At 43.6% G+C, this 26,171-nt stretch overlaps 1 protein-coding gene across 3 annotated transcripts in view; it reads left to right on the top strand.

Annotated features, from left to right (window-relative positions):
• RECQL5 (RecQ like helicase 5) overlaps window positions 1-26,171 on the top strand; it is a 912,465-nt gene that overhangs the window by 132,069 nt on the left and 754,225 nt on the right. Inside the window, exon 1 of one of the 3 annotated variants that reach the window (XM_078654534.1) lies at window positions 21,301-22,966. The exons of the other annotated variants lie outside the window; for them this stretch is intronic. Coding sequence (XP_078510660.1) covers window positions 22,843-22,966 — 124 coding nt within the window. The 5' untranslated portion in view covers window positions 21,301-22,842. Of the gene's footprint in view, window positions 1-21,300; window positions 22,967-26,171 lie in introns of those variants that run through there. 3 annotated transcript variants of the gene reach the window in all.

Raw genomic sequence — 26,171 nt, 5'->3', positions numbered from 1 at the left:
TACAAATCTATGATATGAATGTAACATGTGATGCTTGCAGCAGAAACACTAACCGTCTTCACTACTTTATGATGAAAAACTGTGACTATTCAAAACACAGATCAAAGTGTATTAACCCTCAAGAGTTATTTTACCTTTACTTTTGCCTGAAAATTGCTGGGCACACAGAGATCACTGCAGTACAACAGGCTCCTTAACCTCATCAGCAATTAATGCAGCCCTTTTGTATCCAATTAAGCCAGAACAGATCTACTGTCAAATTTGCCATTGCGAAATTATTTGCAGCAGAATAAAAAAAAAATTAATGTATACATTTGCTGTCGGATTATGCTTTTCATGACTCTTCCTGTAGCGACTCCATGGCCTTTCTGCTAGCACACCTCAACCCCCAATTTATGGGGTCCCAGAGAGAAGCCGAAGTGGGCAGGATCTATGGGGCACGAAGTACCTGGGAGACATCGTTTACAACTCACGCGTTACAACGCATGCCATTACTACGCAATTTTTACAATGCAAAATCCATGATAAAGAATGTCATTTGACCGCTTGCCCTTACAACGCATTCCCCAAAGTAACGCCCCTGTGGAGTTAGAATAGTCATTTGCGTTGTAATGGATTATGCATTGTAATGGCTTGCATTGTAATGACATGCGTTGTAATGGATTATGCGTTGAAAAAGATCCGTTGTAATGGCATGCGTTGTAAATGCAGTCATTGTATTGTGTCCTATTCGAAGTACCCAAACTTTTAATATTAAAAAATCTCCCCTACTTTTTGTTAAAAGACAACTATTCTGGGACAGGTAATTCCGAAAGCTGAGGTGCCTCAGAGGAAGTGGAAGGGAGGAAGTCCTCTGTGCGGTGATGCCAAGGGAGGGACAGATAGCTAAACAAGAAAGAAATCTTCTGGTCTGTGGCGTAGCAGGACTGTTTTTTGACTGAAAGGTGCGAGACCTATTGTCACAAACCTACCCAATGCACAGCTCAACACAATTTTTTATACTTTTCTCTCTTCAACTTGATGTCACTAAATAAACATATGACTCAATCAGCTAGTATCTATTAATGCTTATATTTCAGCATTTTCTGATAATCATGCATACATGTTTCAAATCAATGTGCATATAGATCTTGTATTTACATCATACAGACTTTTTCTTTACATAATGCTTTAAACTTTCCATCGAAGAATGCGATGGTTCTTTGACTGGCCAGTCAAGAAACCATCGCATTCTTCGATGGATTTTTCCCAAAGATTTTGATTCACTGTTAATGTTTAACAAAGTTTAACGCTTTATGTAAAGAAAAAGTCTGTATGATGTAAATACAAGATCTATATGCACATTGATTTGAAACATGTATGCATGATTATCAGAAAATGCTGAAATATAAGCATCAATAGATACTAGCTCATTGAGTCATATGTTTATTTAGTGACATCAAGTTGAAGAGAGAAAAGTAGAAAAAATTGTGTTGAGCTGTGCATTGGGTCAGGTCGTGACAATAGGTCTTGCACCTTTCAGTCAAAAAATTGAGTTAACATAGGAAGAGGCAGCCCTATGACACCCAATAGCACGCAATAGTAGGATTAAAAAGAATTCACATTATTCTATGAGTTTAATTCTATAAACAAATGTTGGTGTGCTAGTGATAAGAACGTTCCAATCGTAGCAGGACTGTTTGCAGCCTGTGGTGGTTCCTGCGTTTGCCGCCCGTAGCAGCCGCAGGTAAGGGGGATTTGCGGCCAATGCCTGCGCTAGTTGCTACGATGGCCGCAGGTGAAAGTGGGGGTTGGTGGTGCGCTGGCCCCAAATGTGTTCCGCCAGGGGTGACCGCCCCCACTTGATACGCCACTGCTTCTTGCCAGGGTGCCTGCTACCTGAAAGAAATATAAATGGGTGCAACTGGTTAATCTACAATTTTAAATGCTGCTTGGAAGCCGGCATTGGCTTTAGTTGATGGAGTCACTGGAGCTTTGCGAGAGGTGCTGTAAAGGTGTTACCAGCTGAGCTATGGAGTGTGTGCTTTTAACTGACATTTATAAATAAAGTTTGCATTAGGTACAGTTTGTGTATTATGAAAATCTATATTTTTAGATAACTTTTCTTCTCATCTTAAACCTAAATGTTTTTGCGCATTTTGTGGCAGCGCATCTTACACGGTGTGGGATGCAAGTTTAAAATAAAGACATATATCCACAGGGCTTTCTGTCACAGACTGGAAGCCCATAGCACTTAAAATACACAAGTTACTATTCTCTATTGCAGCAACCAGGAATCAATTTGGTGGCTCTCTAATTAAACACACTGACATCTCCAGTGATTGCATTAACCAACTGAGGTTTCATTACATAAAATGGTACATTTCCCATTGTATTAGTTTAACTTGCATTTACTTTTCATTTCAGGTATGCATTATTTTATATGCAGTTACCTGAAGATGACAGACCAGCAAAATATTACATAGATGCCAAATTACCTGATTCATCGGGAGAACTCCAGATCTTTTATGCAAAAATTGGCTTTATTTTTACTGCCTCCTGCCTAAAATTACCTTTCTTTCAATAGAAGTCAGTGGGGAAAATACATTTTTCCAATTGTCTCACCACTTTCCAGTTATAAAATGTTGGCATGTATGATATATTTTTAAGTCTGGTGTTATCTAGACCTTTGATTTTACTAATATATATGTATAATTGTAATGAATGTGATTTTTGCAAAAAGGACATACCCTAACCCCAACACTCCCTTAAGCCGAGGTAAGACCCAACACTCCCTTAAGGCGAGGTAAGAAAACAAATCCAAATGTATGGAATATAACACACATAAGTTTATTAATACAATACTTCAAGAAGGCAGGCCGAATATATCAGTCATGACAGACTCTCAAATATCAAAACAAACCATTGAAATAAATGATCAAAAATTGAATGCAGTATGTACAAATAGCAAAGAATAGAATTGGTTAGGAGCACCTCACCGACTGGATTTGCAGCATCCTTGCCAACTCTAGCTGAGGGAAGTCATTTCAGCAGCCCAGGAACAAAGTTTCAGTTAGGACTCAAGTTACTTCACCTTTCCACAGCAATACGTCTATTCTGTGGTGAACTTCCACCTGGCCCACGAAAGCTCCCAGCTTTAATACTATTAATGACATTAAGCGAAGCTTCTAGAAAGCCTCGCCCCCTATTCATTGGAAAAACCGAGCTGGCTGGTACCAGCCTGCGTCAAGGCCAAGACGGAGGCTGGCCAAGCTCCTGTGTTTTGGCTCAGAGGCAAAGTTGTACATTCTACCAATAATATTCAGTTCACTCTGGTCAGTGAGGTGCGGAAAACAAGTGAGAAGCAGAAAGACCTTGAATATGAGTCGCAAGCACTGCTGCGCAGGCAGAAGCAAGACAAAAGCAGAAAATAAAAAGACATGAGGCCATGTCAAAGCCAATAATAAGAACCTATAATTCTCATAAAAGCTTAAAGCAAAGTAAAGTCAGAAAGCAAGATGACATGAGGCCATGTCAAAGCAAATAGCAAGCACTTATAACTCTCATAACCAACTTGCAAGCACCACTGTGCACGCAGAAGAACTGAAGCAAGGCACAGTCAAGAAACAAGATGGCTGGAGGCCCTGTCAAAGCCAATAGTAAGACCTTAATAATTCTCACCAATGCACAATACAATACACATTTGTGCACGACTGCTTATAGCATCACATACTTTATCTCTCAATGTACAACACCGATCAGATGTGTGCACCACTGCCCAAAACACTGCACTTCGAGACCAAAAAGTACATTCCACACCTCTCTCTCCCTCTCACGCCTTCAAATGCACATCCAACACCCTCTGCTCCTGGCAAGACTGTTCCACTCCGTAACAGCTTCCATTTAAAGACAGCAAGATTACAGGACAGAAGAGAAGCAGGCATATGCAGGACTGTCCTACTTTAAGGCTATGGTAACATAACACACTAAAGTCAGTTAAAATTATGGTAGTTGAATGTCATCATAGGGTTCCAAAATCACAAGAGTGGCTCTATAATATTCGTACATATAGGGAATTTCAGCTACCTTTCTACATCCATTGATCTGTTGCTGTGTCATTCACATTTGTGTTCCACCCACTACAGTATTCATTATGGGGCAAGGGGTCAGCCTACTTCAGCCACTGGCTCACTTCACTTTGAGTGACTGCATATAGCCCTTCCACAAGGAGCACATCTGCACACAAGGTCGTTTCCGTCAGTGCCAGTGTTTTTACTTTACAATTGCTTTTGTGTTGCCTTCTTTTGTGGATCCTAATGTGATGTGTATCCAGATGTCAGCACAGGGTACTTTCCAGGTTAATCAGTTATTAACTCCTGACAATGATGTTTACATTACTTTTGAAGTGACCTTTTCTCCTGCCAATGCTGCTTTAAAATTACTTTTTAAGTGGCATTTGTTTATCTGACTGCTGCTTTTTCACACCATACTAGCAGCTCACATGAACTCTGAATATAAGCTCATGAGGGTGCTCTATCTTTTCAATCCTGCCTGTCTGTCATTTCTTCTTTCTTCCTTCCTTCCTTTCTTTCGTTATTTCTTTTGTCCTCTCTGTCTTTCTTTCCTTCTCTTTCTTCTATCCTTTTTTCTTTCTTTGCTTCTTTCTTTCATTCATATTTCTTTCATTATTCTTCCTTTCTATATTTGTTTTTCTTTCCTTAGTTACCTTTTCTTTCCTGCCTTCCCCTCTTTCTTTCTGTCCTCTCTCTATTCTTTTTTCTTTCTTCTTTCTTTCTTCCATTCCTTTCTTTTTTTTCTACCTTTCTTTCTGTGTTTGTTTTTTTAGGTCTCGCCTGTCGATGCGCATGCGCATCGAGCAAGCGAGACTATAGGGGCTCATCGACTCTTTATCTAACTTGCAAGGAATCGTGGCGATTCCTTGCAGTGCCCGTGACTTTTAAGCTCAATGCGCATGTGCATTGAGCTTAAAAGCGCGTGCACAGCCGCCCGCATTCCTCCGACACCTTTGAAGTGAAGCTTAGCTTCACTTCAAAGGCCCGGCTTCTTCACACCCACATGCCGCTCTGCCCCGCTCCGCCCCCTCCCCTGAGTCATCCTGCCTGCCCCTTCCCGCCGTGTCGCATTTCTCCTCCCCCCTCCCCTCTCTTCCCTCCGTCTTGTTTTTATTGTTACTTTCAGACCGTAGCAGACTTTTATCAGCACCTCCACCCCATCTGATTTTAATTGTTGCTTTTCACCCCTCGCTTTCTGCCCATATTTTCTAAATGTGGCGTTCAGCCCACGGGAGTTCGTTTGGGTGGCAAATTCAACACTTCTCCATATTTTTTAAATGTCGCGTTTACCCGGCGGGAGTTTGCGTGTGCGGCACCTCCTCCCCATCTGCATTATGCAACGACCATTAACTGTGTGTACTAGAACAGTTATTTACCACAGGGTATGGTTCTTATTCAACATTCGGCATATGCCACAAGATGCGGTTCCAGATCCACCACAACTCAAACTGTTCCACATCCACACTCTACAAACATGTAGGCGCACGCCCAGTGCAACGCCACAGTCCATACGTGCACTCTTGGCGGCTTCCTCCCTTCTCTCCTGCCCGTATCGGCGCCCGTTGTCGCCCGCTATTAGTGCATTCTCGTGCTCTCCGGCGGCTCCGGCCCACTGCTAGTGCAGTGAAATAGACTTCATAATTTGAGAGACGCTGCTGGGTACACCTTCGAGTCAAACGCTACGGAATGGTGACTTTCTTAACTACTTATAGCTGAATTAATTATAAAGAGCACCTTTTTGTCACAGCACGCTTCGTAAGCAAAGCACATGGTGCACATGCCTTTGCATGGTTGTTTTAAAAGAAGGAATGGGGGTTGTCCTTTTAAAAATGTTATTAATTAACCACTTAACTGTGCTTGTATTTATTTATAAAATTTAACATTGAAGTTTTGTGATCTCCTGTCTAAGAAATAGTCTTGTGTTACTTGATCAGATAACATTTTCCAGTGGGAGTGCGAATTGGACAAACTGCATTATCACCACCTTTATTGATCTTACATATGGTGAACCACACCCTGCTATTAATGTTACAGAAATCATTCCTGTTCAACAGTTAGCCGTTCGTTTTAAAAGATGTGCAGTTATTAACTTCTCCCCAACACATTTCGCCGTCCCATTTATATTGCGTTAAAGCAGAGCACCATTTATACATACCACCATGCTTGCACAAACTCACAGTGTATCAAAGACTAGAGCAGGCTTCTCCAACGAGTAGCTCTCCACCTCCCATTGAGTAGCTTTCCTGTGTGCAGCCCACTTTACAAACTTAGAAGTTTAGCTGATTTAATATGTTTATGCCAAATCAAAAAGTGTTTATTCAAGATAAAAAGTTATGTATTTTAAGAGCTCCTAAGATGATGATTAGAGAAAAATGGTTGAATTTCCAAATTACTTTTGAAGCCAAGTGATAAATCATGTGGGTAGGAGACTAATTACTAATACTATTACCTTGGTGCAATAATCATTTCAGCTACAGCTGTTATGTACTACCTATGTAAAAGGATTTCAAATTGACAAAGACTTTTTAAAGTTACTGCTGGCAACCCTGCCGGATGCACTAGGTGGTCACTGCCGGTAATGTTGAATACCGTGGCCGCTACTATAATCTTGTATGATGTGGTTTCTAATATAAGGCCAACATTATTAGAAGCTCTAGAAATTTTTCATTGAAAATAAGTAGCTCTGGTTACAGAAAGGTTTGGAAACACCTGGACTAGAGAGAGGTTTCAGACTTCTCCTCTTAGTATTTAGCAGACCACCTGTGGATGACTAGCCTGGTGGACTTTACAACGTATTTTACAAGATGGACTCATAATAGTTTACTTTGTCTTTCAAAAAGATGTCTCACTAGAAATACAAATGTACCTCAGAGTGTAACTGGGACACAATTTTCATATAGATACTTCTCACTCTAGATCCCTCATCTTGCGATTCTGGCCAGGTTGGATCTGGAATCTGCAGCAATAGCTCTTTCATGTTGGTAGGTGGAGCAATCGGACTTTAGCACGACCCTGCCCACATCTAACAATCATTTGCAATGCAATAGGTCTCTCAATTGAGAGATGTTTACCTATTCATATTGTAGATGACAATGCTATTTATTTATGTGCATCTGCAATAATAAAAGTAATTGACATTTACAATACCAATAGGTCAAAGGTTCTAAAATGCGAGACCTATTGCATTGCAAATGCTTGTCTTTCTTTCTTGTCTTTGTCTTTCTTTCGTTTTGGCTCCTACTTTTTCACACCATACCAGCAGCTCACATGAACTCTGAATATAAACTCATGAGAGCGCTTTAACTTTGGAAACTTGTTTGCCCGTTATTCCTTCTTTCCTTCGTTTTTCTTTCTTCTATCATCCTTTCATCTATCTATTGTGCCTTCCTCTTTCTTTTTGCTTTCATTCTTCCATACCTTTGTCTTTCTTTCTAGACTTCCTCCTTCATTCTTTGTTTCTTTCTTTTTTTTAGTTTGTTTATTTCTTTCTTTTTCAAAGTGAAGAGGCTTGCAGCTAAGGCCAGGCCGATTGGCTTTCTTTTAAAGCTTGTGTTAGTCAAATACCTTTTGATTTTCCTAAAATGATGGTTATTACATAAGTTACTTATCAAGTTTATCGGACAGACTTCATTGTAAGTCTGTGGTTTTTGGTATCTCTAGTTTTTTGCCCTGAGTTTCAGGGCAGCACTTTTTCCAATACATTTTTTTTATTTTTCAACCCTTCCTAAACATTCTTGGGGAATTTCTAACTTTTCCTAAAATATTCCAGGACTAGAGGTTCAATAGCAAATAAATATATTTTTTTTGTTTTAATTTATTTTTATTATCATTGTGAGAAACAGACAAAAGAAAAACAAAAATCATTCACTTTGTCATACAATAAGGCAGTTCAAAATAGATTATTAATACAGAGGTATGATTCATATTTTTTCTTATAACGTAAAAGTATATCCTAGGTGCAAAAATATTATAATCATATCAAATCAGAAACTACGAGGAGTCTAAAATTTAAATAAATGTTCCCCAGATTTTCTCTTGTCTCCGCCTTGAATGGGAACCCCTTACTCTGGCTAGTGCTAATTCCATCGAGAACATTTCCCTAACTAGCGACCACCACTCAATAGTATGCGGTGATTTCGGAGAAATCCAGGCCCTGGCAATAGTCAATCTTGCACATGCTATTAAAATAGTAAATAAATCATGATGTGGGCTATTTAATTTGTGTACATCTAACAATACCATTTGGGCTGAGAGAGGAGAAAAAATAATCTGTTTCTGATTAAGCACCCCTTCAATTTCTCTCCAGAACTCGTATAATGCAGGGCAGGAATATAACATGTGTACCAAATCAGCTGCCACAAGATCACACTTAGGACATAAATGAACGATCATTGAGTGTGTTACTTGATGACCAACCGGAAATTCTTTGCGGAGTGTAATATAGCTGACAAATAGTTCTATATGTCTGAAGTCTTAAGCTAGAAGACTGTACCACTCGGTTGATACGACAGAAAGAAGCGGATATCTGATTCGGAGTTATATTGGAATCCATTCTGGTGGTCCATTTAGCCGCTAGTTTAATGCAATCATCGACTTTCATCTGATTTAGGTGTTTATAGCCCTCGCTAATTAATGATCTTACCTTATCCGAATAAAGACAAGTCACAATATCTGAGTCAATAACTTCATTAATTTTCATTTTCCGGACTAAAAAGTCCCAAATTTGCATATATTTAAAATACATGGAGTTATTCAATTTATAAAGTAGTTTAAGTGATGCAAAATCAAGTAATCCATCGGGCCATACAAATCACCTAAAGTATTATTACCGCAGCAGGACCACAGAGTCCCAGTGCCATCTGAAAAAATTTCAGGAAGTCCTAGATTGCCCCAAAGCTGTAATTCTGGATGGAAAAAAGAGGTTTTACTAAAAGTCAAAATCATAGTCCAGATTCTGACAAGCTCCCTGGCGGTCTTGAACTTGACCCGTTTAAAATAGTGTGGGTCATGAACTCTAGCCAAAAACTGATTATAATCAGCACCCAACATAAATTGAAAAGAGAACAAAAGGTTATCCATTTTGAGCAAACTACGAAGACGACCAAAAAAGGTTGCAAAAAAAAAAAAGTTTAAAATCCGGGAAATGTAACCCTCCCTTTTCAATTGGGAGTTTCAGTAGCTGCATAGATCTACGAGCTTTTTTGTATCCCCAAATATAACTGCGGCATATCTCATCCAGTTTTTTTAAAAAAAGATTATCAAGACAAAGGGGAATTGATCTAAATAAGTAAAGGAATTTTGGTAGTACTTTCATTTTAATTAAATTAATCCGTCCAACTAAACTAAGTGGGATCTTATGCCATTTTTTTATGAAGTGCTACCTCCTTTAACAGAGGTCATAGTTGAGCTTAGTTAATTCATTAATATTAGCAGAAATTTTCACCCCCAGATATGTAGCAGTTTTACATATACCTTGGACCGGTACCAATGGTTTATAGTTAACGACGACCTGCGTTTTATTTACATTCAATTTGTATCCGGAGATATCCCCAAAATGTTCTGCTTCTTTAATTATCCCCGGTAGAGCTTTAACCACGTCCATAGTAAAAATCGCAATGTCATCCGCATACGCGGTTATTTTTAGAGTATTTGTACCATGGGTCTGAAGGGCGTCTAAAAAAGGTTCCATAGAGAGGGCGAACAGCAAGGGGGACAAAGGACACCCTTACCGGGTGCCCCTAGCTATTGAAAAGCTAGATGAGGTCATACCAGCATAGCTTATTTTAGCTATAGGATGGTCGTATAGGGAACGTATCCAACCAAGATATTGACCCTGAAAACCAAATGCCTTCAACACAGCCCATAAATAATCCCACCCCACTCGGTCGAATGCTTTCTCAGCATCTAGCATAACCATACCGAGTGGGGAGGAGTTACATGATGCGACGTCAAAGGCAATTATTGCCGTATTAGCATGAGCGGTAGTATCTCTCCCCATGACGAATCCATGCTGCTGTATATTCACTAATTCCGGCATGAAAGGAGCAAGTCGGGTAGCCAAAATCTTCGCGAACGCCTTGGCGTCCGCGTTGATTAGCGAAATCGGTCTGCATTGACCCACATTCGTCTGCCGGTTTATGTTTCTTGAGGAAAAATAAAATTTTAACAGTATTCCAAGAGATAGGAGCTTTCCCTGTTTCCCCTATCGAGTCAATAACTAGACTGAAAAGAGGAAGCAGCTCCTCAATGCATATCTTATAAAGTTCAATAGGAAGTAGATCTTCCCCTGCTGCTTTACTGGAGGGGAGCGAAGCAATTGCTGACCGTATCTCTGTGTGGGTAATATTTCCATCAAGTTGACAAACTCCTTCGCTATCTCTCTGACTGCTCAAATTGATGTTGATGTATGATAATATATGATGGTTGGTGGGGGATTTTTCAGGAGTATATAAGCTGCTATAGTAATTGGCAAATTGATCCAATATCTGTTCAGGTTGTTTATAAATTATAGCATCCCTTCCTTTGATAGCCTTAACTAAGGTGCTAGCTTTCTTATCAGCAACTTTATAAGCTAAAATCTTGCCAATTCTGTCACCACTCTCGTTCTGTGATAAATTAAACTTATGTAATTTCACACTATATTTCTCAATAAGGATCTTTTTAATAGCTGACCAAAGATTCACTAATTCAATTCTTTTTTTTTTGTTGTAACTTTTTATTATAATAAAACATCAAAAAACAAACAAGGCAATATAACATTATTGCAACCATTAGGCGTGTGCTCAAGGAGGACGGGAGATACACTATAACGTAAGACAGAATTTATCGATTACAGGTAAGGGGGCCGGAGGTGAGAAATGCATATCAACAATAAGGTACACCACATCATAGCAGGAATTCTGGGTCATGGCGATTGGGGAGGACTAGAGACCTCAGTGAGTGGGGGCGTACATATATCTCCCCGGTACGAGTTCCATTGGTTCCAAATTGTCCCCCATTTTCTGGGTCTACCTCTCGCCACATACACCGTTTTCTCTCTAAACATGCACCAGTCCATATTCTCTTTCCAGGCGGTCACTGTGGGGGGCCTCTGGGACCCCATAATTGTGCAATATCCTGTTTGGCTATCATATTGGCAAGAGTCGCCCATCGAAGCTGCGACACATCATAACCATTCAGTCCCCATACATTCAATAAACATTGTCGGGCTTCTGGCATCATCACAACACCCGTTACTTCACTCATCACATCAGGTATACGGTTCCAAAAACGCACCACCTCAGGGCATTCCCAAATTATATGAAGAAAGGTGCCCAGGAGACCGCAACCATGCCTACCTAGGTCATCCGCAGAATAGCCCATATGGATCAGGCGTGGGCCGGTGACATAGATTCGATGGAGGATCTTGAGTTGGACCAGGCGGAGGCGGGCCGGGATCGCAACCTCCCTGGGAGAGGAGATCGCAGATTGCCAGTTCTCGTCATCCAATTCAATACCATCAGCAATCCAGGTGTCCCTAAGGCGGTCAAGCAAGCTCGACCGGTCATTGATCATCTTTTTGTAAAACAAAGAAATGGTGCTATCCGGCACATGACCATCCAATATACGATCCTCGAGGGGGGAGGACTCCGGAACGTCACTACCCACAGGAAAAACTGAATTCAAGGCATGACGTACTTGAACATAACGAAAGAATTCCCTATCACTCAGCTGATATTCCACTTGTAAGTCCGAAAAGGACTTTACCCTGCACTTAACCCAGAGATCACGCACTTTACTAACACCGATCGTATCCCATTTATCAAACCCCTTCGTCTTCCACAGAGAACCCAATTTTGCGGAGGCATAAAGCGGAGTTGCACAGGTCAATCTATCTCTCCAGCCCATAGCCGTAGTCGCGCTATGCCACACTCGCACAGCTATGGCGGTAGGACCTGTGAGTTGCAGACGGGAGGATCCCGAGTATAGTGCCCTGTTATAGTCACCACCCGGTAGCAGCTACCTATCCATTTCAAACGCTGGATTTAACGCCGGACCATACATCCCATGGTTGATGGCAGAAGTTGGGAAGCCCAATAATACCGTCTAATATCCGGAAGTGCTATGCCGCCATCATACCAGGGAAGCGTTAACTTTGGAAGAGCGATGCGTGAATGTCCGCCCCATATCAATTGCCTCTGCAAGAATTCTACCTCTCGGAAGTACTTCGACGGAATCACATCAAAACTGTTCTGGAGTGCATATAGAAACCGCGGTAAGGACATCATTTTAAAAAGGGCCGCACGCCCCAGCGGAGACAACGGTAATTTGCGCCTACTCACTACATCTGAACGCAAACGTTGGAGTGGGGGGAGCAGATTACATTCATAGCGGACCGCAGGGTCCAAGGAGATAAACACACCCAAGTATTTAAACCCAGACTGCGACACCTGAATGGGACATCCCCGCGGCAGAAGGGGGACACCACCCACGAGCACATAAATATGGGATTTTGACCAGTTGATAACAAGGCCCGAGTTCTTCCGGAAAGCGTTAAGCACGTCGAACAACACATTAACCGATTTTTGGGGAGACGTGAGGTACAATAAAATATCATCCGCGTACAATGAAATACGATCTTCAAAGTCCGGAGTCCAATATATACCCCTCATCGAGGGTTCCCATCGCAGCCAAGCAGCAAGTGGCTCCAACGCAAGAGCAAAGAGAAGCGGGGATAAAGGACAACCCTGCTGCATGCCCCTCCCAAGAGCAAAGGGCACGGAGACTCGACCATTCACCACTACCTGCGCCAGTGGCGTCTCGTACAGGAGTTTCACCCAGCTAATAAAGCCAGCGCCAAAACCGAACTTGGCAAGTGTGGCCCAAAGATACGGCCATGCGATTATATCGAAGGCCATCGTGGCATCCAGGGACGCCAAGATGGCCGGTTCACTCAATGACACTGCCCTCGCGAGAACACCATGCAAACGCCGCAAATTCAATGCTGTGTTACGATGTGGGATAAAGCCCGACTGGTCCGGATGAATCAGATCACTGATCACCGTAATCAGGCGGTTAGCGAGTAACTTGGCAAGAATCTTAGGCTCAGCATTCAGGAGCGAGATAGGTCTGTAAGATGCGCACCGATCCCGTGGCTTTCCTTCCATGTGGATCACCACAATGGTCGCAAGACGCTGATCCCGAGGGAGGGAGCCAGTTTCTCGCGCAGCCAAAAACATATCTCGGACATATGGCGCTAGCGTGTCAGGGCGTAGTTTATACAGTTCGATGGGAAGGCCATTGGGACCCAAAGCCTTTCCGGAGCGAATAGAGCGCACCGCAAGAGCTACCTCATCCACCGAGGGTGCGGCATCCAAACAGTCCCGTTCAGACTCTGACAAACAAGGCAATGCGATATCCCTAAGTAACAACCGAGAATCCTCTTCGGGCTTGTCGGACACCGAGGTATAAACCTCTCGGAAATAATCAGCAAAACATTCAACAATGTCAACATGGTCTGTCACACGCACACCATCCGATTTCTCAATCACAGGAATCACACGGCTCGCTCTCTCCTTTCTGTCTAACCAGGCAATCAATTTTCCTGCCTTGTCGCCCACATCATACAGTCGTCCCTGCTGTTCCCTACTCATCATTTTGGCCGCATCAGTAACTACATTTTTGTATTCTAATTGCTTAAGACTGAGGATATGCAATGCGTCTCGAGTAACGTTTCGCTCCAATGCACTCTCTAACTCAGTAATTTCTGTCTCGAGACGTACAACTGCCTCGTTCCTACATTTCTTAGCACACCCAATCAAAGATAATGCCTGTCCCCTGATAACAGTCTTGAAGGCTTCCCATAATGAAACAGGCGAGGACACAGATCCCACGTTTTCAGCAAAATACAAATATAATGACTTAATGAATTCAGTACGGGTTTTGGGGTTAAGAAGATACCAGGGGTTAATCGGGGCCACCCTCCCTTCAGTACCTGTGTTCAGGTTAAAATGAAACCAGAGAGGGGAGTGGTCCGATACACCCCGAGCTAGGTGCCTAATCTCCCCAATCAAGGAGGACTGAGCCGCCGGCACCAGGATATAATCTAATCTAGAAAGACTACCATGCGCGCCCCAGTAGAAAGTGAACTGCGTCTGCTCTGGATGCATAAGCCGCCAACAATCCACAAGCCCCAATGTCCCCAAAAATTCACCCAACCAGGATTGCACAGCTGGAAGGTCTCTGGGTGGATAGCGATCTGCTCTGCCAGAGACGACTGAGTTAAAATCACCCCCTAGTATCAGAACACGCTCCGGGAGACCCAAAACCACCCGCCCCAGGTCTGCAAATGTTGTGGATTGTAAGCCAGGAGGAACGTACACCGATACTAATGAAACTGTTCTCCCCTCCCACCTACCTACAAGTGCAAGATATCTACCCCTAGTGTCAAGAACCAAGTCATCAACTTCGAGGGGGAGTGAGGTCCTAAGCAATATACCCACCCCTCTAGAGCTAGAAGTAAATCCAGAATGAGCAACAAGACGATAACCCCGCCTGTTAAGAGCGTGGCAAGTATTCCCAATTAAATGTGTCTCTTGTAGCAGTACAACATCGGGCGAGAGGCGCCGCAAGAGCTGCATAACCACCCCCCTCTTTATCCGATCTCCCAACCCATTCACATTCCAGCACAGTAGCTTCAACCCCCTACCCCCCATCCAAGCCCACGATGAACTCCCATCTCAGAACGAGCACCACACCAATGTCCAAAGTCATAACAGTTTGTTTCCTTGAAGAAAAAGAAAAAGGAAACAACCCCCACACACTTCCCCCCCTCCCCCCAGTGATACCCAACACAACTCCCCCCACCCTGCACCCCTGCACAGGCTCAGAAGCCACCCCAATTTGCAGTGTGCCTGTCGCCCTAGCAAAAAAACAACTAATCTACACAAAGAAACCCCAGAGGAGGAAAGGGTCCCTCTGTCCCCGCCGCCTCCAAGGATACCCATAGAACGATCAAAGAAGTCAGTGAGCCGCCGCTGTCCATGGTAGATAGTGTTCAGGACTCAGGCACCATTGTCATTCTTGGTCCATTAGGCCCCCCTCAGCGCCACCGGTTCGGTCTCGGCCAGCACGGCGAGCAGGCAGCGTGTCTAACCAGTCACTCGCTTCTTCAGGCCGGACAAAAAAGAATGTCCGATCGTCATATTCCACACGCAGCCGTGCCGGGAACAGCATCGCATATTTCAACTCCATGTCTCTGAGTCGCCGTTTCACCCCTTGAAATCCCATTTGTTGCTTCTGAACAGACTGAGAAAAGTCCGGATAAAAGTTCACCGCGGCGTTCTCGAACTGCGTAGGACCACTTGTCCGTGCAGCCTGCAAGATGGCGTCTTGGTCCCTGAAGTTAAAGATTCTTGCGATGATCGGACGGGGGGAAACCAGGTTTTGCCTGTCCCCCCGGCACCCTGTGTGCGCGTTCAACTGCGAAGAACTTGCTCAGGCCCTTGGGTGCGAGATGATTGAGGATAAGGTCCTCGACACGAAGATCAGTGGAGAGTGAACTAGAGTTCTCCGGGACCCCAATAATACGCACGTTGTTGCGTCGTGCACGGCCCTCAAAATCCTCCAAACGACGAGCAAAGAAGTCGTTGGCAGTTCTCAGGTTGCGTACTTCTGTTTGCAAGTCGGACATATCCGTCGTGAGGCTGGATGTCTTTAGATCGAGAGACTTAACCTTCTCGTACATCTTAGCCAGATCTGTTCTGATTAGGTTGACATCAATGGCCACCGTATCCAGTTTCAGGGCCAGGGCTTCATATTGTTGGCCGATCTAAGTCTTGATGCCAGCAATGGCGCCCATTATGTCCTGTAGCGTTAAGTCCGCCGATGTAGCAGGGTCGTCGATCGCCTCATCACGGATCTTAGGTGTGCCACCGGGGGATCCTTTAGGAAGTGTGTAGCGGTCCATAACATTCGTCTGGGCTGAGCCTCCTCGGAAGGTGGTCTTGACTTTCCGTTTGTCACCTTCGGGCTTGCCCGTCATGGCGAGCCGAATGCCCCAAAGGGAAGCTTGAGACCTGGTCCAAATGGCTCCTTAAAGTTCACCCACAAAGACACCAGAGGCAGAGACAAGTCAATATGAGTCCACAGCCGCTCTTTTGCTAGCCCCAAGCCCAATGAACTGGCACGGGAGCCAGTCGCGATCAGCACTCACCCCGAGGAGGGGATACGCTAGGCAGGAGAAACGAAACCGAAAGTGGAGTGGGGCTGCGGGCTGAACCCCGGTGGCCGTTGTTGTTAAATTACTGTCCGGGTATAGCCACAACTCAAGGCCCAGGCGGCTCCACGGAGAAGGCCACAAAATACAGGATGGCGTAACTCGGGAACCCGAGGTCCGATTTCGTCTCTGAAAGCAGTTAGTACATCAGCCGGGCCGTGTCCACAATGATCTTCCTCCAAATCAGGATGTTATACAGGATAGATGCGGGAGGCGGCGAGGGTCTCGGGAGCCCTGTGCTCACGCGGCCATCACGGATGCGCGCGAAGCTCCTCCTCCACTAATTCAATTCTTAAATCATCTATATTAGACCTTCCTAATAAGAGGGCTTCTGCCAGCGAATTTTCCAGAGTCAAAATATTGGAAGTCATATCCTTAGTCTCTTTCCGACGTTCGGAGTTCTCTCTGAAAACGTATTGCTGGCCGAAGCCCCTTATGCTGGCCTTACATGCATCCCAGACAGATATTACGGCGGCAGTGTTTAAGTTGATCTCAATAAATTCAGCAATGTGTTTTTTAAGTTGAATAATAAAAGCTGCATAAAAAAAAAGGTATCTGGGAAACGTGAATTGCCGAGGGCCTTGCATCCTAGTGGCGATATTAAATTCTAAAAGAATGGGATTGTGATCAGATGTGATTCTTGGGCACAATTCTATGGTGCTATAATCTATAATTTTATCTGTCGTCCAAACCATATCTATTCGAGAGCATAGTTTATGTGGCGCAGAATAGTAAGAAAATCCTGCCAAGTTGGGATATATTGTACGCCATACATCTTTTAAATTATGCAGGCGGCTTAATTCTAATATAGCGGCTCGGACTTTGCGCATTCGAGGGAGAGCACCCCGCCTGGTAGTATCCAGATCATAACTCATTAAACAATTAAAATCACCCATAATCAACAGTTCCCCCTCCCATGTCTAGTAATTCAACATTTAACCGATCATACATACACGTTAGATCAATGTTAGGCCCATATACAACACAGAAAACATATAAACAGTGTTCAATTTTAACTTGAGCTATTGCCCATCTGCCTCCCTTATCAGCTGTTCGAATAATTTCAATGCCTAATTGTTTTTGTTTCAATAATGCAACCCCTCTGATAGAAGCATTTAAAGTGGAACAAACAATGAGATTGTAGCCCAATTGCCCTAATAATTTCCTATCTTGGAACCCAATATGAGTTTCTGAAAGTAAAACCAAATGGGGATTATACAGATTAAGCTCTTCTTGAACCAACCTCCTCTTATTCTTGTTGTTAAGGCCAGCCACATTCCAGGCTAAGCACCTTAAAGAATACATTCCTCAATGATGAAAAAAATTACTTTCCTTTGTATTATTACATGCAAAAATATAAGTGATCTAAGCCAATCTTTTTTAATTGTTCTGATTCTCACGCTGAAATTTTTAACATTTTTAACCCCAGTGACCCTGAGCCAACCCCCCATTCCCCCTCCCCTTAGTCCCTTCGGGGAGAGCACCCCTTGATACCTTGCTGCCGCTGTTAAGGCAGCCCTACAGAGTAGCAGCAAGAATGCATCGACCGACAATCCCTGCCAAGCAAAAAAAAAAAAAAAAAAAAGGAAAATAACTATAAGAAAGAAAGAAAAAAAAGACTCAATGTAAGAAATGAGAAATAGAAAAGAGAAAAAGGGAGAAATTGACAGAAGAGATCTCGGTGTTAGTAATAGTGATGATAATCATTATCCAGTTTAAGAAATAAGAAGATCTTAAGACAAACATCAACTATAGTCTACAAAAAGTCTACGAAAAGTGTTAAATAAATAAATCCATTTTGCTCCTATATTAGCCTTACATCATAAGTGGAACTAAACAGTTCCGGACCCAGTAAGTACCCAGTAAGTACAGATAGTTACTATTTATGTGTTAAACTTAGAAAGAGCCAGCTCAGCCTCTTTTAAATCAGCAAAAAAACATATGGCCGTCCTTGATGACTTTGAGGCGAGCCGGTTCCTGTAAATACACATCACAGCCCAAAGATTTAAAAGGGTCTATCATCTGTCGAAAGCTTCCATCGTCTTTCCATTGTGTTTTACTTAAATCGGATCGAACAAAAAAAGGTTAAATTTTCTATCGTGACAGGGGTACTGGGTCTTGCTTTTAAAGAGAATGCCTGTCGCAGTAGATAATTACCAAAATGAATCAAAGTAGGACGTGGAAACTTGCTTTCTTTGGAAAAAAGGTAATCTATGTACTCTCTGAAGTTGCGAGTCACAGTCCCAGTCTGAGAGATCTATGAAGGCCTTCTGGAACAATTTAACGACGTATGCCCTTGGATCTGACCCCTCTGAGCGTTCTGGGATGCCAAAAAGTCAAAGGTTTTGTCTCCTTTGGCGATTTTCTAAGTCTTCCAACTTAATTTCAAGGCTATTCATTTGCAAATCATGTTGGTTAGTTAAAGCCTTTGTACATCCTGCCACCTCTTCCACCTCTACTACTCTTTGTTGCAGCTCTTCTATCTCTTGTGTGAGCCCACCTAAATTACTAGATACTTCCAGCAGAGAGTTCTGCAGTTTATTATTATCTTCCCTAAGTTGGAGAAAGTGTTGCTGCGCTTCCTGTCGATGATCCATAAGTGTCTTTAGAATGAGGTCAAAAGAAGAAGTAGCATGGCCTTGGTCCGAGGATCCCTCTGGAGTTGGCAGTTCAATAATATGTAATGTACCTGGAGAGAAGATTGCGGCATCCCCGGTAGGAGACGGGCTTGTGATTGTAGTAGAATTTAAAGCGGCAGAGGTGTTCGTATTATTGCTGGCAAGATCATGTTCAGAACAAGATTTTGTTTGAACCATACAAATTGAATTTGTGCCAGCTTGAACAAGAGGTGGGGACGTCGTGTTGTCCATAGAATTCGCTCCGTCTCTTAAATTAGTATCTTCTACGGGACTGGCACCAGAAAGCCGCAACGCCATACTCTTAACACCCCCCTTCGCTTGAATCCATTTTCGGAGAGGGCTATCATCTCTTATAGGTTTTATACGTATGTTAGAGGATAAGATAGCAAGATTAGAGAGTAGATTAAGAGCAGTAGTATTCCCTTTCTTGAGTTTGTTTTTGGCTTTTGTCCTTACTTTTTTCCGCCCATGGAGTTTAACAGTACCAGACACAGCGCTGCATCCCACGTCCTCATCCTCATAGTCAGCACTCAGACCTTCTTCGGTCTCCTCTGTAGATAAACCCAACAGCTCCGGGAACTCTGCAGCTTCAGCCTCAGATGGTTGATCCTCTATAAACGAGCCAGGCTGTAGAGGAAGATCATTTGATACTTCTGTGCTATTACAGTTCATATCATTATTGCCAGGGACGGTGTCATCCTCAGGGGGGTCACCGACTCTCTTCACCCCACCTCCAGAGTGTATACCGACATCGGCTTCCACTTCCACTTCAGTTTTAGCTGTAGGTTCAGGCAATTTAGCAGTTTCGCCAGCTTTAGCGAGTACTTTAAATGACATAAGAGGTTGGTTTGTTTGTTTTTTATCACCTGTGATCTTGACTCCTACCACTGCCGCCGCCTCTACCGTTACCGCTGAAACTGCTGCAGTAACCCCGATGTCAGGGTGATTTGGCACATTGTTACTTAAGTTTATATTCATAGATACATTATTGTCATCATTCCTCCCTGTAGTGTTAGTGTCTGACTCAACAAAAAGCGGAGCGCGGATTAGCTGCTTACCCGCTAATTGTGCAGTCTTCTCAGAAGCCGATGCCGATACTTTTCCCGAAGTAATTAAATCCATTGTGGCGGTGGGCAGCGGCGCTGACGTCGTGCCTCTCCCCACTCGCGTGGATCTGGTACCGATCTTTGGAGGCATCCTTATTTGTAGCTGTAGTCTGGCATCCAGGAAGTCGGGCTGTACTAGTGTCCTGAGCCCCCGCGAGCCACGGCCATGTGTGTTCAAAGCCGCCGGCAATACAAGGCCCGCCCAGCCGGACCCAGAACTGCAGAGCGGCCGTATGCTCGATAGACCGAATAGGAGCAGACGCCGCCTCCACCAACCACTAAAGAGGCGGAACATCCAGTGGCCGTTTAAACTTCGCCCTCCGTGTTCGGGTGCCTCTGGCAAGTGATGGCCAAAAGAAACTCAGTTTTTCGAGTTCTAAATAGTGTCCAGGCTAGTCTCCCATAGAAGAAAAATCAGCAAGACATGGAGGCCGGGAGCCTTCAAGGGACGCTGCTGCTCCGTGCCGGCGTCAACCCGCCATCTTGGATCCGCCCAATAGCAAATAAATATCATGCAATATTTGGAGAAATTTGCTCTTTCCCCAAATATTCTAGGACTAGAGTTAGAATAATAAGTTTAAACTTCCAGTGTCCGCCACACTTGCTGCTTCCGAGGGTGCAGTTCAGGGCAAGAAAAACAAAGGAGCATCAGCTTCCCTTCTACTCCAGCATTCTCCACAAGGCAATGTGTCAGCCCACTTTAGCCATTGGCTGGTTGCACTATGAGTTATGGCTTGCTGCCCTCCTTTCTCAAGAAGCACATCTACACACAAAGTAGTTCCTTTCAGTGCCAGGGAGTAGAATCGCAATTATTTTTAGAGCAAAACAACAATTTTGCCTTAGCTAAATTATTTCTTTCTTTTTATCAATAAGGGCCGAACAGCTTTCAGAACAATAAAGTTTGGAAAAACCATGACAAAACAAAAATAAGAATTTCCAAAAGGTTGGGGGCCCATGTCAGATCTATTGGCTTTGCCAGCAGTTTTTTTTTTTTTACCAGCATTTGATCCTGCCACCACGTTTACTGACTCCATCCCCCGTTGTCTCAGGATTACTAGACCATGGCCACGTAAAGATGATCTTTGATATGCTGCTACTTAGCCAACACCAAATATCCTCGGCTGCCCTCTTTTCAAACTATAACCATGCTACAAGATGGCCGACTTGCATATTACGGCAGAAAGTGTCCCTCTTCTATTTCCACCGCGCCAGTCTTCTCTTTATGTGCACGGGCGCTGTTCCACGCTGTCGCTGCCGGTAGAGCTGATATTTTACTGACTACCAGGCGGCTGTCACTGAGCGAGAAGACTAGGAGACAGAGTGGGAGAGGGAGACGCAACCGCTCAGCGGTTACTTTTAGCATAATGCATTACTATGTGACATCATCAAAACGCGCTGGGCTGAGCTGAAGTTGATGCGAAGTTAAGGAAAGTGCGAGACCAAAAGAAGAAGGGGAGTTCAAAGACCGAGGAGAGAGTGCACCAGGGATACAGAAAGTGGGTCACCTCGGAGATATTAGGAACAGGGAAGACGTAAGAGAGAGACGAGGCGTAGGAAAGAAATCAAAGCAGACCGTGAATTTCTGGAACAGACCAAACAAAATTGCGAGACCTTGAAAACTGGAGCAGCTGGCAGGAACCAAGAGACAGACGGGGGTTTTTGGGAGAGAAAAAGAGGAGTCTTGGGAAGAGACCGAGAAAAGAAGAATAACACCAGAGAAAATTAACAGAAAAAGTGTTATCAAAAGAGCAGGGTGTGTTTTAAGAGATTAACGGAAAGAGGAGAGACCATAAGAACCGAGGAGATGTCAAAGGAAAGGTGAGTCCAGGAAATGTACCCACAGCATATAATCGCCAGGGTTAAACCACAACAGAGTAGGGAAGCACTAAGGAATGATGGTAAAGGAGACAGGAAAACAGGAGCGGACATATGAAGCACCTACCAAAAATAGAGATAGGTGAGACAACAGGAAGGTAACCTAAGTGAGACAAGGAGGGGACATTCGAAGAGAAGGGGTAACATTGATGCAGGACATCCAACTACGTGAGCAGAGAACACAAACAAGTAGAGGAAATTGGGTTAGTAGTGAAGATAGAGATAGTCGAATCTATGAAAAATAGGTAGGTGAAAGAAGGTGCACACAGACATCAAAGAGCTGAAGCTAGAGACCATGATGCGCACACAGGAGGGATAGACAACATAGTGGGACAGACAATCGCAAAGGAACTCGGAAGTAAATGACCCGGACACAGAGTGTAATGACAGTGAGATATTCTTCAGGAGAGAGATAAGGAGCAGAGTGAGAGACATTGAAAGACTCACGGCACTTCTTACATAGTTTTCTAACGACGCTGCTGCTGTACCAGGCTGTACAAGAGAAAATGTTGGGTATAGGAAAGCCAAAACTTCTCCAATAGAGCTTTGTCTGTTTCTCAGCACCAACATTATTTCGTGGACCTCAGGACTTGTTCTGTGTGAGCTGCATTCTGTTGTGTCGTGGAGGATTGTCTTCAAACTGACCAGCCATGTTGCAAAAATACACTTGGTGATGCCAGGATTTCAGTCTATGGCTTTAAGTTACGCTGCTTGCTGCTCATCATAGAGGCACTTGGGTTGTTAACGTGTGGCCATCAAGATGAAAACCCATCCTTTTCATTGCTGATACATGGTGTATCCTGGAGCACATAACTGACAGCCAGAGGAAGTTCCTTCAGTCACCAACCCAATCCATCGAGCTTGCCTTAAGCTGCATTCGGTCTCCTCTCTTCAGACCCTATCCCCTGTACAAGATGAACGCCAAGGCTTCCTCTTCCAGAGTGGATGATAAGGTCATGGAAACACTCAAGAAGGTCTTTGGATTTGACACCTTTAGAACAGCACTGCAGGAGAGTGCGGTCAGGACTGTGGTAGAAGGTAAGCCACAGCAGCATATCCGAACACTCAACTGTTGGCAAAAAGAAAACAATATTTTGATTCAACAAAATTGTCCATTTATAAATACATGCATCACCAGTGTTTTCCAGTATGTTATCGCGTATCGGCATTGTGTTGATGTGACATTATTGTAGTGCTCTATCCTAAATGTAGCAGTCTAAGTTTCCAACTGAACGCATTTGTTTTGACCGCCCACTTCATACTTTCCAGTTTTGCATATCCTAATGGAGTAGTTTGCTTTCTCTTAGCAGGACATCCCAATTCAAACACCCCACTGTATGAATTGGTATGCTAATGGCATCACACAGATTACAGAGCATCAGGCTTATCTCGGATTTGCTGGTGATGTCCATAGGAAGGAATTCTTGCTGCTTTCCTAATAGCACATCAAATCCCAGCAGCACATTGAAGAACCTTTATTCTCACATTTAAAAAAAACGTAGGTGCTGAATATTTAGATACAGACCCCTTACCACCATAATGCACGATTGGATAATGATAGCAGATCTAATACACTTTCGTCTGTAACTTTTATTATTGATCTGATCATTTTTTATTGTATTGGCGTACATCATAAGGCCAATACAGGTTGGCAGCACCTCCTTTTTAAATTAAAATATAAATGCATTGCATAAAATAAATACACGTGTTACAGAATAGTTGACATTCTAATAGAGAGAGACTGCCATAGATACTGAGGGGAAAAGCACCTTAGCTTTAGGATGTTCTCAGTTTTCCTACTGACAGTCTCTATATTAGCAGTAACTAAAGAGTTCAGATCTTTTGTAATCTAATATCCTCCACCTCTTTAAGTGATTGAAAGGCAGATTTTAAGGTCTTGACATTAGACTTGCTTATGTTCATGCAATTCCTGCCATCTGGCCAAACTCTTCTGTTATTTTGTCTACCTGTGAGATGGTTCGAGCCGCAATAGAGTCGCAAATTAACTAACCATCTGTAAAGAGCACTTTGTCATTTTCATAGTCCAAGTACTTAAACAGGATAAGTCCTGAATCTGATCATAGCATCTGTGCTAAGGGTTCAATGCCTAAATCAAATAGCTTCTGTTTTGTTCCCCGAGTAATGGGTAATTCTTATGCCAGGTATACATTATTACCTTTTGTTAGGACGGGAACTCTTCTGCACGTTTCTGGAGAACGTGCTTCACTGCCCTGTGTTGATCTCCTGGCGAGTCATTTGAAAGCACTGTAAGGTTTCTTGATCTCTACCTCTGTGAACATGATATTCGCACATGTCCACTGAAGTTCTTCCTGTCTACTTCGATTGAGATCATAGAGCTTGACTCTGAGGTTGAGGGGACATGTATAAGGCACTCTTCTTCTATAGAGAGTGGTTATTTCCTTTTTCACTCAGGCTGTGGTAGACTGACAGGGATGGCAGCATTAAACTATACTCTGTTACCATACACCTGTACCCTTTAGTAGGGGCTGCCTACCAGCTTCTTCCTGGTAAAGTCTTTGCAGTCTCCCTTACCTGGATTCTTTTTGTCTCTGCAGTATGTGTGTATTGAGAGCCAGTGAGTTCACTGGGTGAGGATGGCGAGCCATTGCGTTTAATGTGAGCTGAGCTGGTATCTGTTCTGATGGGCGTTCCAACTCCCTCGGGCCCCTCCCTACTCTTGGTAGAAGTTTGGTGAGTTGGGGTAGACACTAGTTTTTATCAGTATTTAGCTAATACTCCCTCTGGTGGGGCAACCACCTGCCTTCCTGCTGGGGGACGGTCAGAGCTTCATGGTATGGAGTTAATTAAAATGCCTCTCTGGGGGTTTAAGACAGATAGTTACCAAGAGCCCTCTTCACATGGACTGATCATGCTGTGAACATGCTGCGAGTATGCTCCAGGATTGGAAGGGCACCCAGAATGCAAAAGTAGCATACTCCCTGATTGGATTAGCCTGTCACTCAGGGAATAATAAGTCTGCCCTTATCAGCCAGTTGGTTGTTCAAGGCTGTTCTCTTTTCTGACAAGGCACTCGCAAGGGGTCTGTAGGAGTGGAGTCTGAAGATTGGATTGTCATTCTTCTTCCAGATTTAAGAATAGGGTTTGAACTTGAGAAGGTGTCTCTGTGATGGATTACAGGTGAAAGAAATTTGCCAGTGTGATGGAAGGAGTTTGGCTGCAGCTTGTCAAAAGGGTATTGAAACAGAAACCGAGACAGAGCTGTCTGAGAGTTGTGGAGGCTATTCTGTCATTTGGAACTTGGAGACTTCAGACAGCCGCTCAGAAAAAAAAGAAACTTTCTGCACATCAACATCGAGGAAGACTGAGGGTTCTCCATGTGGTTGTTGAAGATGAGACTCCTTAGCCCCTGACCCCTCCCCAGTGCTGTGGGAACCTGTGGGTGCTTTCAGTTAATGTGTGTAGCTGAGGGAAGAGTGTCCTGTTAAAGAATTTACCATTTGAACGCTTGATCCCTGCCCGACCACTTTCATAGTCTCCAGCTTTGTCCTTGCTTGACCTACACTGGTAGCTAGTAGGTACCAGTTCCAGGTCTTTTCCAGTGGGTGCCCTGCTATTAGAAAATCTAGACTGTGTTAAGTGGGCTCTGTGGCACTGACCCCCACCTCTTTTGGGTTATCTGAAGGTATCTGAGTGGACTGGCACACTGGCCAGCCACTACCCTCCTCCAGGTAGCCCAGTGGTTACTGGACATCAGGCCCCTCCCCTTTCTCGATCCCTGATGCCACCAAACCGTGTCCCTGCCAAGGGAGGTGGGCACTTATGTTCTTTTGGGTGGTGGGACAGAGGGTGAAACAGTAACATTTACTTCATTTCAACTGCTGAAACCCTAACACTACAATAAACGTATTGGTACCATTGCTATAGCTTTGAAGAGTAACCCTGTGCAACGTTGTCTATAGAATGCAATGTTAAGTTTTTTTAGGGCTTCGTGTCTAGGTGCTAAATTACTGTTTTGGGTCAGGACTCTGGCCCAGAGGGTTGTAGTGGCTTCTGGTTTCCACTGTGTATCTCAGTGTTATGTGTAGTATATTTTACATGTGTGTATTAAAGTACTTTACTTTTATAAAGTAAAGCGCTTACCGGACCTTGATCTTATTAACTGGTATTAGGGGGTAAACTGTATTCTGAATGTCTAAACCATTTTGCCTCTTTTAGTAAACCTTGAATGCTCTATCTCGCTATCCAGAGAGAGTCAAGTATT

The sequence above is a fragment of the Lissotriton helveticus genome, chromosome 7, assembly GCF_964261635.1.
Source record: "Lissotriton helveticus chromosome 7, aLisHel1.1, whole genome shotgun sequence".
Classification (NCBI taxonomy): Eukaryota; Metazoa; Chordata; class Amphibia; order Caudata; family Salamandridae; genus Lissotriton; species Lissotriton helveticus.
This window is presented reverse-complemented; position numbering and strand designations above follow the sequence as displayed.